The sequence below is a fragment of the Oryzias latipes genome, chromosome 19, assembly GCF_053564925.1.
Source record: "Oryzias latipes strain Hd-rR chromosome 19, Olatipes_Hd-rR_3.1".
Classification (NCBI taxonomy): Eukaryota; Metazoa; Chordata; class Actinopteri; order Beloniformes; family Adrianichthyidae; genus Oryzias; species Oryzias latipes.
Genome location: NC_136255.1, coordinates 13931171 through 13946368, shown reverse-complemented (window position 1 = coordinate 13946368; position 15198 = coordinate 13931171). Strand labels below are relative to the sequence as shown.

The 15198-nt window shown below is 44.2% G+C and overlaps 1 protein-coding gene across 5 annotated transcripts in view; it reads left to right on the top strand.

Moving 5' to 3' along the window:
* The window catches only part of LOC105357460 (5-hydroxytryptamine receptor 3E-like), a 48864-nt gene that overhangs the window by 588 nt on the left and 33078 nt on the right, over positions 1-15198 (top strand). For 2 of the 5 annotated variants that reach the window (XM_078938130.1, XM_078938129.1), the window contains exon 2: positions 1800-1880. Coding sequence is in view for 2 of the 5 variants with exons in the window: in XM_078938127.1 (XP_078794253.1) it covers positions 1800-1904; positions 13660-13826 (272 nt within the window). In the remaining 3 variants the exon portion in view is untranslated. Of the gene's footprint in view, positions 1-1799; positions 1905-12535; positions 13827-15198 lie in introns of those variants that run through there. The other 3 variants (XM_078938128.1, XM_078938127.1, XM_023949543.2) reach the window with 3 other exon arrangements.

Sequence of the window (15198 nt, the reverse complement as noted above, 5' to 3'; positions counted from 1 at the left end):
AAAGATTACCTATTGATCCAGGGCACTTAGAAGAACATTTCTGCACACTTTAATCAAAAAACAGCTTAATTGTTGAAACATTAAAATAATGTAGACTTTTAAACATCGGCACACATTTTTGTGCTGCTTGAGGGTTTTATTATCTATCCTTTATTTAAACCTGGTCAATCCCTTTGGGGGGGTCATGGTGATTTGCTGGAGCCTTTCCAAGCTACGGACAGGTGAAGGTGGGGTACACCCAGAACAGTGCACCAGTCCATTCCAGAGCAGCATTGCATTAAAATCATACATTTTTATCACAGTTGTACAGATATTGCAGGTCAGCTGCAACAATTGCGAAAACATTTTCTTCATTTTCTTCTCAAAAGTGTTACACTCTTTTTTGTTTTTGTTAACTTCTGGGGCGATTTGGTGGAAAATGACATTTCATCCTAACAACAACAAAACATTTTTTATTTAATAGGAAGACATCTAAAACACCTTTACCTTAACTGTTTTAGGGTTTGAAAATTTAAAGAAACAAACAAATAATTAGCATAAAAAAAAATTAAAAAAGCATTATTTTAATTTAAAATTAGGCTTTTTACTTAACACAACTTTAGCTTCAAAGCGCAAACATACATAGTGATGTACATCTGTTTGAAAATAAAACAATTGTTTTAGGGAAAACATTAAAAAATGTAACAAAAAATAGTAACAAATCCGACCAACATGATAAACTGTAAAAGCAAAAAAAAAAAAAAAGACAAGGTAAACTAGAAAATAAATCTAGCAGAGACAGATGAGTATTAAGTTGATTTTTGCAAAGGGAGAGTGTTTGTCAAAAACACAGTTCTAGCTCAAAGGAAAAAGATTTTTTCATGTAACGAGTTGGGTCATCTAGACCCACTAGACAGTGCGCATAACCTTTTTTCTTCAATGATTTGTGATCTTCACTGGTGTCCATGGATTACATGTAATCTTTCCACCTTTATCCACCTTTGTCATGGTAGGGAGAACACGTCAATGTGAGGGTGGGGTCATCTAAGATAGCACAAGGGTTAAATATCAGTATTCCCAACATAAACTGATCAGTAAAGACCCACATAAGCTTCTGTGTGTAGCTTTTTTTTAGTTTGAGAACACACATACCACTCTCTCTTTTTTCTGTCCAGTCCAACAAGAAATAAATAAGGATAGGATTAATATATATGAAGTTTAGCCTCAAGTAAAAAAGGGGTTTATGTAAGGGACAAGGCCCAACGAGGTGTTTGTTATCATAAATGAATGGGATACGTAAAGGGCTGATCGTATCGGACAGTAATCTGTGTAATAAAGTATGTCAACATTTATTTTATTGTATTAATATGAAGTTTTGTTGTCAATATTTTTTTGGATTGCTCAGAAAAGTGTTCCTACTGTTTCTATGTGTTAAATTAGAGCAATCTGGACCTGAGGTTTTGTTCTTGTGTTTTGTTTTGTGTCTTAATTCTTCAAGATTAAAAAGATAATTCTTCAAGATTAAAAAGATTGGTTTATAAGTAAAGGTTGGAAGACTGTTATACCTGGCTGTTATTACCGTTTTTTTTGTTGTCATTTTATTTTTACTTTGACACAATGTCACAAAAGAGAATATCTCAAAATGAGGCTTTTTGCAGTAATCATTAAAAAATGTTGTTATTAAATTTATTATTAAAAATAGATCAATTAGATTTATTAATTACAAGTCGAGGTTAATAAATTGCTAAGAAAAAAAAAAGTAATTGTATTACAGCACAAAAAACTACTCTCATCTGCTTTTTCTTCTTCTTTTTTTTCAGGTGAAACAACATCAAATCCAAACCTTCATGACCACGAGGATAACCAGTTCACATCTAATAGGACCTCTGATTTAGTTCTGGGTAGAGATCAAACAAACACATCAGGTCCTTCCCTAATTATCTTTCTGGTTCTACAGAGCCTCGTTTCCACTGTGCTGTATGGTCCGGTCTAGTCCAGTCAGGTTTAGAATGGTCTGGGCAAATCAGGTCAACGTTTCCACTCAAAGTTGAACCGTCATGGCGCATGCGGAGTGAAGCTAACAACAACAATGGAGGTCATTCAGCAGCTCATTCTTTCCTTGGCTTTTAGTACTTTGTACATGCAAAGCATTTAAGTGTTTTGAGAGAAGACTGTGGGTGGCAAAAAAGAATACAGATGCTTTCTTGGAGCTTTCTTTTGTCGTAATGACCTTCAGCCAATCAACGGGTTTCAACAGTAGCTCCGTCATTACCGATCCTTTCCATTTTTCAATGGACCTACAACATACAGGGGCCCGAAAAATGGTTCGATCTGGCTTAATGGCTCCACTTTATAATGGAAACACGCAAAATAACAGACTGGTCTGGACTGGACCAGACCATAGCGCCCAGCGGAAAATAGGCATAATTTTTCTGTGTAACTATGACATGCCAAAAATGTAAAGTATCTTGTTTTTAAAGACTTTTTCTCTATTAACATAAAGGTTGTTGTATTTGTATTAGTAATCCACAATTTGGCAAAGTTTTTTTTTATTTAATGATAACATTTCTTTTATTTGGGATCTTTTCTCCCTGAGGCCATTACACTTTTGGAAGTCAGTTTCTGAACAGTTTAATGAGAAGTGAGAAGAAGCATATTTTTGTTTTGCAGCTGTAGAAAGAAGCTCGACATAAATATCCATCTCTTTGGATTAAGCAATAAGTTATTGTTTTGTTTAAATTAACCTATTTAATGTGGGATGATCAGAAGAACTGGAAAGTACTCCTCCCTTTTAGCCACCACTTCCTTTGAGTTTCAGCTGCACTCATTTGTGGGCTGGTGCTCTTTGTGGCTTTTAATGGCTTCATGTATATTATTTTTAAGAATTATGTTTAATTTGCATGCTCTTACCATGGTTTGTGGTAAGAGCTCCAATACTTTCCACTACAAAACAAAAGATGATGGTCGATAGCTGCATACATGCGCAATGTGATCGCAATCAGATTGGATCTGAACTGTGTACATGGGCCCTGAAAAAAATGATCCAATTATGACAAACATTGTCATCCTTTACGGGTTCAATCAGAATAAATCCTTCTGACGTGCGCAGAACTATCTTAAATACCAGAAACGACTGTAGAAAAAGAAGTAGTGGAGTTTTATTGTGAACAAAGATTGCAGCAGCATAATCCACCCATTTCAGTCTAAAGAAAATTTTGATTCGAATGAGTCTGATTGGGTTGCCTTCCTAATGATATGTTTACATGGAGCATTTTAATTCTGATCAGGCTACTTGTGTCTATGTATACGCAGTCACTGGTTGACTGTTGAACAGTTACCATAAACTATGGGCTGGTGGAAAGTTTGCACACTGTTTTATTGGTTTTAAAAAGTTAGTTAAGGCTAAAGTTACGGTTACCCTTTTTTGGGTCTACATATGCTCTGGGCAAGACAATCAAGTCTGTAGGATATGTCTATGAAGACTCTCATTCATCCAGGTAGATTCCATCATAGTAGTAGGTTTAAAGGTTGTCATCTGGACTTGGTTTTTAAAGTTTCAGACGTTTCAACTTTAAAACCCAAGTCCAGATGACAACCTTTAAACCTACTACTATGATGTCTGTAGGATCTAAAAGAGGTGGGCTTGAGTGGTCGGTCGGTTCTGTCTTAGATGGGGGGATGGTTTGTGGAATGGGGGGCATACTGGCTACATGTGGTCTGAGCTGTTTGATTGGTTGGGATGCTCACTGAGACACTCATGGGAGGCTCTTACTGGTCAGGTGCCTTGGTCCCATCCGTCCTTGACTATAACTCCGGCTAGGGCGAGGTGCTTGGGGGCGGGGTCCAGGGTGAAGGAAGGGGGGTTAGGACTATGGAGTCAGTTGTCCTTGCAATTAATCCACCTGACTGGGGAGACCTGGGGTCCAATGCACGGGGGGACTGGGGGCTGGGTTTTCAGAAAAAAATGTGGGGTTAGTTTGGAATACATTCCCCAAACTTCCCTTTTTTCCTTACATGACAATTTATGAGGGTTTCAGGGAAAGGGGGTCAATTTGCTACACACCTTGGAGGTTAGACTGCTTTGCAGTTCCTTCCTCCTCCGCGGCCCTTAATCCTTTTGGATTTGGATTTATTTGCACATTAGACATGCAGGGTTCTTTGCTCACAGGGTGCTTGAATGTACTTATAAAACTCTCATTCAAATAAAATACGTAAATAAAAAAAATTTATAAGTAAATAAATCAGTAATACATTTCTGTGTATTCAGTCTTCAATAGCTGCTGTTTTCTAATTTAAAAGTCCCTATTAACACAGTTCAGTTAACACTGTTGAATTATAACTATTAAACACAAAAGGAGACTCAAATTTAATAGTTCTGTAACCTCCATCAATGGGTTCTTCTGAACACGGCTTCTCTTGCCTACTTTTTACTGCTGGACACTTGGCAGCACTTCCTCCCAAACAGATGAGACCCTCAGTCTGGCTTAAAGATGATTGTCAGTAAATCTGGACTGTACTTGGACTTATTGAAATTTAAGGTGGAGAAGTCAGAGAGTATGTGCTCCCAATTTTGAGTTTGTGTTGATTTTTTATTTTTTTAAATTTACTCTTTAAACCACAAATTAGTAAAGGAGAAACAAAATTCAGTAACCATTTTTGGATTTTCTTTCTTATGACTTTTTGCACATTTAAACACCGGTCACAAGTTATTGTAGAGCAGACGGTCATCCACTCCTATATTTTTATACTGTATTCAAACTGTGGTTCCTAAAAGAACGAGGGCTGTTCATTGGAGATCAGAACAATCGTTACCGATACCTGAGATCAAAGAAAAGGTCCAAAATATGCACAATAAGCGTGTTTGAGATCACCTAGGTGGACATAACGCTGCGCTGATTACCTGGTGAGTGACGTATGTTTTTGCTCCAGCATCACCTGTCAATCATCACAAAAATATCACGAAAAAGGGGCGGGAGCAAGGCCCCTACCTGAGCGAACGCAGCTGGAAATTTAATACTGCACTGACTGCAAGCCGCTGGGGTTGATACACCGCCACACACCTAACTGTAACCATATTCTTAACCCTTGTTTGGGTCCGTGCGGCAAAGAGAAAAGTTCAGCATGGACTGCATGTATTTAGAAAATTACGAGCGAATAAATACATTCTAAAAAGGAAAGTAAGGAACTCCTTAATGTGGTCCGGGGATGGGGCTGTCTGGTTTCCTGCCTTCAATTTTCCCCTGCTTTCAAGCCCGGTCAATGTCACGCCCCCAAGAGTCATATACCCCACTGTGATTGGTTGGTTGGTCAGCTCCGCACACAACACTGAAAAAGTTTCATTCATACAAACTGGCGGGACGCATTAACATTAAACTCTCATATTATGGCGGGGGCTGCAAAATATCATCTTGGGGGTGGCAAACAGTGGTCCTTTCGGCTCTAGTCTGGATTGCTGGTGTCAGGTTGGCCAAGGAGTGGATTCTCTTGATCTGCTGCTCTGTGCAGGTTTCTAGGGCCTACTGCCTGCCGTCCCTCTTTCTCCTGAGAGCTTGGTGTGGGGATGACCGGGTCCTTCCCTTCTTTTATTTTATTATTTGAAATTCTTAACCTCATTGTCCACAGTAAAACACAAACAAGTGAGTAGCGGTGCCCGCTAATTTTTGCACCACTGGGTAGTTGTACCTGTACCTGTGCAGGAATGAAATATGCTCGATGTGTTTGCTTTTATGCATATGTATTTGCATGTGAGCTTCTCTGTATTTGTACTTTGCACAGGCCAATATGCATGTGTGTGAACGTTTTTCCAACTAAAAGGTATTGTAGCATCCCCGTGTTCTGTTCATTCGTTAATGTTTTATTAGATGCTAAATTGCTCTGTTGATTATGGAGAACAGTGGGCGTGGCGGGAGAGGGGAGGAAGAGCCGCGAAACTAGGAGGGAAGCTCGTTTTTAGTTGGGGAGGCTGACCCTGTTTTTGTACGGCGTGGTTACGGCCGACAGTAACCGAGTGTTCGGAATAAATGAGGAGTTTATGGTGAAACCAGCGTCTGCATTCATTGAAACGCCACATTGGTGTCAGAAGTAAAAGCAATCAAACAAAAAAAAGGAGAACTTCTGAGTTCTGACTCACCTCACCGCTAGTCTGGTAGGGCTTGCTGTGCATTGCAACTCAGTCAGCGGGGAAGATGGCGACGCCGCGAGGAAAACCCGACGCTCGTCCCAAAATTAAGGAGGAGATGACGCACGATGATCGCGCTGGTCTGTCTGGACATCTGGTAGGATTGAGCCACGCTGCGGAGCACGTAGCCCGTCTGAGACAAACAGCAAGGGAGATGGCTGCTGATGCCGGCTTCAGCGAGGCAGCCAGAGCCGGCGCGAAAAAGCCCGCGGACAGTGACGTCAAGCCGAATGTAAACAAAGATGGCGGCGCCCGGCCAGCCCAATTCCAGGTGAAAACTCCGAAATACTCCGGCAAAGCGGATTGGGAGGCTTTCCATGCCCAGTTTGAACTTTTAGCGCATGCTGCAGGCTGGTCAGAAGATGTTAAAGCTCTACAGCTGGCCATGTGCCTCACAGATGAAGCATTAACATGCCTGCTGCTGCTCAGCCCTGCAGAAAGGGGTGACTATAAAGCTCTGGTCAGTGCTCTACAGCGGCGGTTTGGACAGTGTTGCAGACCCAGTGTCCTTCGTTCGGAGTTGGCAAACAGATTAAGACATGACGGTGAGCCGCTCCGTGTACTGGCCAATGACATTGAAACCCTAACAAGGAGAGCATATGCCCACATGCCTGCTGATGTGCAGAGTGAACTAGCCAGAGATCAGTTCATCAGAGCCATAAGCCCCAGAGAGCTGCGGATTCAGACACAACTGGCACATCCCTCCAGCCTGCAGGAGGCTCTGGAGCTAGCCCTGGAACGTGAGATGGTTGGAGCAGCAGCAACAGAGAACGACTCCGCTGGCAGCGGTCCAGTCGTAAGGACTGTGGTACACGCAGACTCAAGCCAAGAAAAGCCAGCATGGGCGGATGAATTGACTGAACTGATCCGAGCTATGGCCGTGCAACCACCGCGCACTGGCGCTCGCGCTCGCCGGGACCCACCCGTTTGCTGGGTGTGCGGCCAACCTGGCCATATCAGCGTGCGGTGCCCAAAACGGGCTGGTGTTCAGGGAAACGACTCCGGGCCTGTGTAGATGGGATGACACAGGCCCCAACCTCTGTGTCCCCCACTGCCTCATTTCCCCAGGTTGAAACCCAGCCGAACAGCTGGAGCGGGGCTTCACTGTGGCCAAAGACAGATGACGACACAGAGTCACTGAGGGTGGTGGGCTGGACTCATAAAGGAGATTTTTGTCACATACCTGTCGCCCTGGCCGGGACCCCTTGTATAGCTCTTATTGACAGCGGCTCCACAGCTACACTTTTGAGACCTGACCTGGTTCCTGCGGGAACACAGCTGGAACCTACAATCGTGAAACTGCGGACTGTAACCGGTGAGCTCGCTCCTATGTTGGGGAAAGGGACAGTGGCCATACAGATTGGAGAATTTTCTGTGGACTTTAAGGTGTGGGTTGCAGCAGTGCAGGACCCCTGCATATTGGGACTGGACTTTCTGCGGGCTGCCAGCTGCGTGCTGGATCTGGGAAATAACACGCTGGCCTTTCCCAGGGGCCCCACAGTCCCAATGGTGCATTCTTCACAGGTACCCAGACCGCAACTGCCTGCTGCTAAGGTGAGAGGAGCACACCATCGGTTAGACCCCCCACTTCAAAACTTTCCGCTTCCTCACCACCCACAGCCCCCGGCGGTTGCACAGCCTCCCGCCTCAACCCGACAGCCTTCTGTTGACAAGTTGGACAGGTTGACTGAATTAAGAAAGGTATGGGAACGCAGCTGTGATAACTTAGACCCTGGGCAGCAGGAGGAACTGTGGCAGGTGTTGTTAGAATTCAAGGACATTTTTGCTCTGTCTGAAGAAGAAGTTGGCTTGACACACCTGGTCCAACATGAAATCCACACTGGTGATGCACGGCCCATCAGGACACGCCCCCGCCGCCTCCCATTGGCACACCAAGTAGCTGCTGATGATGCAATTGGTGAGATGCTGAGGGCTGGCATAATTGAGCCGTCTGACAGTCCCTGGGCCTCGGGAGTGGTGATGGTTAACAAAAAGAAGAGCTCAAAAATGAGGTTCTGTGTGGACTACAGGCCACTGAACAGTGTGACTAGAAAGGACTCATATCCATTACCCCGCATTGATGAGTCTTTGGACTTGGTGTCCGGTTCTTCCTGGTTCTCCTCCTTGGACTTACGGAGTGGATACTGGCAGGTGCCCCTCAGCCCTGAAGCCAAACCAAAGACTGCTTTTTGCACAGGGAGGGGGCTTTGGCAGTTTCGTGTTCTGCCGTTTGGCCTGTGCAATGCTCCGGCCACCTTCGAACGTTTAATGGAAAAGGTGCTGGCCGACACCCCTCGACAGGAATGTCTGATATATTTGGATGACATTCTGGTCCACGGGGGCTCCTTTGAGACAGCTTTGGGGTCTCTGCGGCGGGTTCTACGGAGAATAGCAGCAGCTGGTCTGAAGCTCCACCCTGACAAATGTTGCTTTATGAAGGGAGAGCTTGAGTTTCTGGGGCACAGGATTGGTGGAGATGGCATCAGCACACTGGAGGAGAAAGTGCAAGCAGTGAGAGACTGGCCAACCCCCACCAATCTAAAAGAACTGAAGAGTTTCATCGGCCTAGCTTCCTACTACAGGCGTTTCGTGCGGGGCTTCTCTTGTATAGCTGCACCTTTGTTCGGCCTACAGAGAAAAGACAAGGATTTTGCCTGGACACCAGAGTGCGAGCAGGCCTTTGGCTCTTTAAAGAAAGCCTTGACAGAGTCTCCTATTCTTAATCCCCCGGACCCCAACCTTCCATTCATTCTGGATAAGAATTGCCAGCGAGGTAGGAATGGGGGCAGTGCTGAGCCAAGTTGGATCGGAAGGGGAGAGAGTGGTGGCGTACTTCAGTCGTACTTTCAACAAAGCAGAGAGGCGCTACTGCGTGACGCGCAGAGAACTCCTTGCCATTGTGAGAGCAGTTAGCCACTTCAAGTATTACCTGTGTGGACTACCGTTCACTGTTCGTACTGACCACTCAGCACTTCAATGGTTGATGTCCTTCAAGGAGCCAGAAGGACAGATTGCACGTTGGCTGGAGGAGTTGGCACCGTACACCTTCAAAGTGGAGTACAGAGCAGGAGCTCACCATACCAACGCTGATGCCATGTCCCGGCGGCCCTGTGGCCCTCTTGGGTGCGGATACTGTGAAAAAAGGGAGACCCGGGAAACAGAGCTCTGCGTTGAGGAGCTGGGCCCCGTGGACAACCGTGATGACCCGATCTGCAGGGCAATACAACTCGTCAGCCCCCTTGAATGGAGAGCACAACAGGAACAGGATGTTGACCTGAAACCTGTGCTGCGGTGGGCGGAGGCTGGGCAGACACCAAAGTGGGAGGAGGTAGCTGGGGGTTCACCGACCACCAAAGGACTGTTAGAAAAGTTCGGGGCCCTACGATTGAAGGACGGGGTGCTTCAGAGAGCCTGGAAGGAACCAGCAACAGGGGAGGAGAGGTGGCAGATTGTGGTCCCCAGTTCCCTGAAACAATCTGTTCTAAAAACCTGTCACGGAACTACAGGAGCCGGCCATTTCGGAATTTCAAAAACTCTTCGACGACTCCGACAAGGGTTTTATTGGGGCCGGTTGAGGAGGGATGTCGAAGACTTTGCCGTTGCTGCGATCTCTGTACAGCATACAAGGGCCCGCCAGATCAGTCACGTGCCCAGCTCCAGCAGTTGGCTGTGGGCGCCCCAATGGAGAGGGTAGCTGTGGACATTATGGGCCCCTTTCCCCGCACAGACCACGGCAACCGCTACGTTCTCGTAGCCATGGACTATTTTACAAAATGGCCCGAGGCATACGCCATACCAGACCAGGAAGCAGAGACTGTAGCAGATGCTTTGGTGGGATGTTTGCCAGATTTGGAACACCGGAGATCATCCACAGCGATCAAGGCAGAAATTTTGAGTCTGCAGTATTTGGTGCTATGTGTAAGCAGCTGGGCATACAAAAGACACGGACCACACCTTTGCATCCCCAGAGCGATGGATTGGTCGAACGGTTCAACAAAACGTTGGCAAAACAACTTGCCATCCTCACAGCCGAACACCAACGGGATTGGGACTGTCATTTACCCCTTGTTCTTTTGGCCTACAGGTCTGCTGTGCAGGATTCTACATTGTGCACTCCTGCTCTGCTGATGTTGGGACGAGAGCTACGGACACCAGCCGAGATGGCTTTTGGTAAAACCCCAGACACACCAGCAGTTCCACCAGGACCGGAATATGCCAGGAGACTCCAGGACCGGATGGACTCTGCCCATGAATTTGCTCGTGATCAGCTACAGAAAGCGGGTGTACGACAGAAACGGAACTATGACATGAGGGCCAGAGGAAGAGACTTTAAAGCTGGGGACCTAGTGTGGGTGTACAGTCCTAAACGGAGGAAGGGTAGGTGCCCCAAACTTGACTGCCACTGGGTTGGGCCTTGTGAAGTGTTGGAGGTGCTGGGTGAGGTAGTATATAGGGTCCGACTCCCACCTAGGGGAAGACGGGTGGTTCTCCACCTGGACCGGCTTGCCCCTTATAGAGGTGATGCTCAACCTCAGCAGTTTTCTGGACCCCCAAAACATCCTCCAAGAAATGTGAAACCCCCATCCGACGTACATTCTTGCCCCCTTCTACAACCTTCTCTTTCTGCCCCTTCCCTGGACTCTACCCCTGCTCCTCAGCTGGAGGTTCCAGAAACACGAGCACAACCCCAAACTCTCACTCCAAGGAGGCCTCAGAGACAGAGAAAGCCTCCAGGCCACCTCAAGGACTTTTTCTGCGGCCCCTCGGGACGAGGGACTTTGTAAGGGGGAGACAGTGTAGCATCCCCGTGTTCTGTTCATTCGTTAATGTTTTATTAGATGCTAAATTGCTCTGTTGATTATGGAGAACAGTGGGCGTGGCGGGAGAGGGGAGGAAGAGCCGCGAGACTAGGAGGGAAGCTCGTTTTTAGTTGGGGAGGCTGACCCTGTTTTTGTACGGCGTGGTTACGGCCGACAGTAACCGAGTGTTCGGAATAAATGAGGAGTTTATGGTGAAACCAGCGTCTGCATTCATTGAAACGCCACAGTATTTTTGTATTTTAGTGTGTGGATAAGTGTGTATGTGGACAGGTGCACACCTTTAGGTTAACATCTACCTGTAAAAGTAATGATGATCAACCTCAAGAAACTTGTTGCCGTTTTTTTTGTAATCCTGTCCCCTTCTGTGAGTTTCCTCAATTCAGCTTCAGCCTCTTTACCCACTTTTCCTCTGTTGTACCCATGTACCATGTTTCTACCATCCCACTCAAGTCTCATGTACAAAAAGGGTTTACAGAAATTATATCTTATGTGTCCAAAGTTACATTCCCCTCGTATTGTATCACAAAATGCCTTCAGCTTTAATCTTTTCGCTCAGCTGCTGGAAAGGACATGTCTAAAAAAAACTGCACAGGGCAGGTAACAGATTATTATGACAACGCCTTTCAGCGAAGATTTGACCCCCGCCACATACTCGAAAAGTCACCAAAATGTGCACACACCTAGGATAAATGGAAAAGGAATTTTCCACAAAGTCAACGTCACCGCCCCGAAGACGATAAAAATTACAGCAAGTGATCCTGAATGACTTGGCCGAAAATCGCGGATGGGGCAGAAAAACCACGAAATCAAAACACATGTGTTGGGGATATCCCAAGAAAGTTTGGAAATCATTATGGGATGGCTTGGTGGCCATTTTGTGGCGAACTCTGACAATTGCCGATTTTCTTTTTTTTTTGACAATGTGGGAAAACAACACTTTGGTTTGTGTGATTTTCATGAAATCATACAAATATGCCGTTAGTTTGAGCCTCCAAACACCAAAGAACTTTGGTTGACCTTTAACCTTGGATAATGCCACCATCTTGAATTTAAAAAAAAAGAACCGTTGCTAATACATACCAACGAAAACTGGTCCGAGGAATTTTTATTGATCATCTTGAAACTTCTTGGGCATCAATGCCAAGCTACAGTGTGCACGTGGCGAATTCGTCACTGTTGCAATCGTAGCTAGCTCGCACATTTTTTATCAAAATGTAATGAAAATGAAATATGCGATTCCCTGACCCACGCTGATCAAAACGATCTAACATACGACAAAATCGATAAAAAATGCGGGCGTGGTAAACAAAAACTAATTGCAAAAAAATTTACTGACTCAGCTAAAAATAAAAATTCGGAATTTTCTTTTTAGAATCAGCTAACAAAACCAATACAACGTTGTTGGGGATATCCAAACAAAGTTTTGAAATTATTATGTGATGGCGACATGACCTATCGTTTGGCAGCCATTTTGTGGCATAATCTGCGATTTCACGATTTTTGCGTATTTACACAATTTGGAAAAATGAAATTTTATTGCGTGATTTATTAGAAATTTCATGCACATGTCGCTAGTGTAAGTCAAAAATCAACTCTGGTGTTTCGTCGACCTTTGACTTCGGGAAAGGCCGCCATCTTTAATTTTTCATAAAAAGCAGCTTTAATATCGGATACAAACGTAAACTTGTCGTTGGAATCTTTATCGATCGTCTTGTAACATTTTGGGCATTAATGGCAAGCAACTTTGGAAAAAATGTTGGAGTTAGAAGTCATAGATTTTGAACGGCGTGCGCATGGCGAGCTAGCAAAAGTGGTGCACTGTTATAACTCTTATGTTTTTCAATGGAATACTGTGACATTTGAATGCATGCATCCATGGTTGGAACGGAACATAATGAAAAATACTGGATATGGACATATAAGGAATGTGGGCGTGGTTGTCATTTAACCCCTGTTGCTAAGGAAATTCAAAAGTCTACTTTTTCCGATTCGTCTGAAACTTACGTCGATCTGTTCATTATCCCCAGGCAAGAAAAACATAAAATGGTTACTATGGAGATAAAATCAAAAAATCAACTTATTACCTGTATCTCTTTTTAATGGAGCAATGTGTTTTTCGGAGTCAGTTGATGATGCTGATCGCTGAGCTAGCACATTTAGACACATTAGCATAACTAGCATAGTCAGTATAATAAACGTCTTAAGCAATGTGTTTTTCTGAGTCAGTTGATAGTGCTGATCGCAATGCTTAAACTTTTAGCCACATTAGCATAACTAGCATAGGTAGCATAATTAGCATCTTAAGCAATGTGTTTTTCTGAGTCAGTCGATGATGCTGATCAATATTCTAGCACTTTAAGCTACATTAGAAAAACTAGCATGGTTAACATAGTTAGCATATGCAGCTTTAACTAGCCTTGATCAAAGGTGGGCGGGGAGGGTGGTGCTGCTGTGTGGAGGCGGGCGGTGAGCGTGGAAGTGGTGCGTAGAGGTGGGTGTGGAGGTCAGGTATTGCCTGCTGGCCATACAACACCGCTTGCGGCTTATTGAAACTGTTCAAATTCATTATAGGCTATGTCCAGGCAAGAGTTATGGAGTTTTTTAGAGGATGCAATTAAAAAATGTGTTATTTTTCCTGTAACTTATCCTCGCTAATCAGAATCTATCCTCAATTTGTTTCAGAAACTCACTTTGGAGCTTTTTTATATGAGTGCAGTTGGGAGTTTATTTTAAAGAAGTTTGATTTAAGGGAAAACAATGAAAAATACACTGTGGGCCGTCCTGTTGAAGACCACCATAATGTGACTTTTGTTGACATCGAAATGGACATTTTCGCCATCCTAGATGTGGTAAGTTGTTGAAACTATTCATTTTTGCTTAAAATTTTAAGAGAAACACCTGTGGCTCGGATGTTTTCGGATGTGTTAGGAACCTAAATATTTACTTTTGCAAAAGACGACAGTGAATCACAATGTATTTGTTTCAGATGCTCAATGAAAAAACTAAATAAAAACAAGGAATAACCCTGGCCCCCACCTAATTGAAATGTTTTAGAATTTAGATTACCACTTGTGGTTGGTTCACCACGTAACTTCTCAATGGTGAGACGGGCAGAAGAAGGAAGGAAAAATTCTTTGTTCTGGTTTGAGTCCCCTAAATTTGAGTCCTGAACCTTGCCTTTGGTCTGTATTCAGACTGGCATCAAGAAGTCCATTATGTTACAGATCAAAACTTGTAAATAAAAAAAAGAAAAGAAAAAAGTTACATGATTTGACTTGACTGCACTGTGGAGCAGTGGTTAGCACTATTGCCTCACAGCAAGAAGGCCCCTGGTTCAGGTCCCAGCTGGGAGACTTGAAACAGAACATCAATGAGGGGGCCTTTCTGTGTGGAGTTTGCATGTTCTCCCAATGCACGCGTGGGTTTTCTCCGGCTTTCTCCAACACCGGCGTCCTCCCACCATCCAAAAACATGCTTCATAGGTTAATTGGTCAGCGGTGCTTAATATGTCGATCACAATTGACAGGTCGATTTTCAAGGACATGAGGGTAGATCGCAGGCCAGCAAAGATAAATAACCAAAAAAAGAAAAAACATCTCTCTAAAAAAATCTGTCAGCGAATCAAAATCCTCACCGAAAAGTATGTGACTTGATTGACATGCAGAACAGCCAATTGAACATCCTCTGACACATACGTCACTGTTTAAATAAACTGAGCCCAAACTGTGTCTGTCATCAGAAAGTCACAACTTCCCCCACAGACACGTCAAGTCCTCAGTAGAAGACCACTCCGGCCCACTGAAGTATTTATTGAGGCCCGAATCGCCTCGCGTACCTCCACAGTTCCCCACCTGATGGACCTTAGTCCACTGACGCAGCAGAGTTTTGGTGGCACGTGCTTCTCATGGAGCCAGCCGCACTTTAGAAATGCCACGCTTCTCCAATTGCACGGTTTACAGAAGAGCATGAATACGATAGTCATTGCTTTCTGATTTTGTCATAAAACGACTCATCTGTTAATACTAAAGTATATTTGTGTACCTTTACTGTGTAGTTTTTGAATTATCAGTACATTAACAATATTATCAATGTTATGTACTAATAGTTCATATTACTATGTTTATGAAACAGTATTTTGGTTTCAAAATACACACATACACACACACACACGTGCAGTACAGACCAAAGGTTCTGACACACCTTCTCATTTAGAGAATTTTC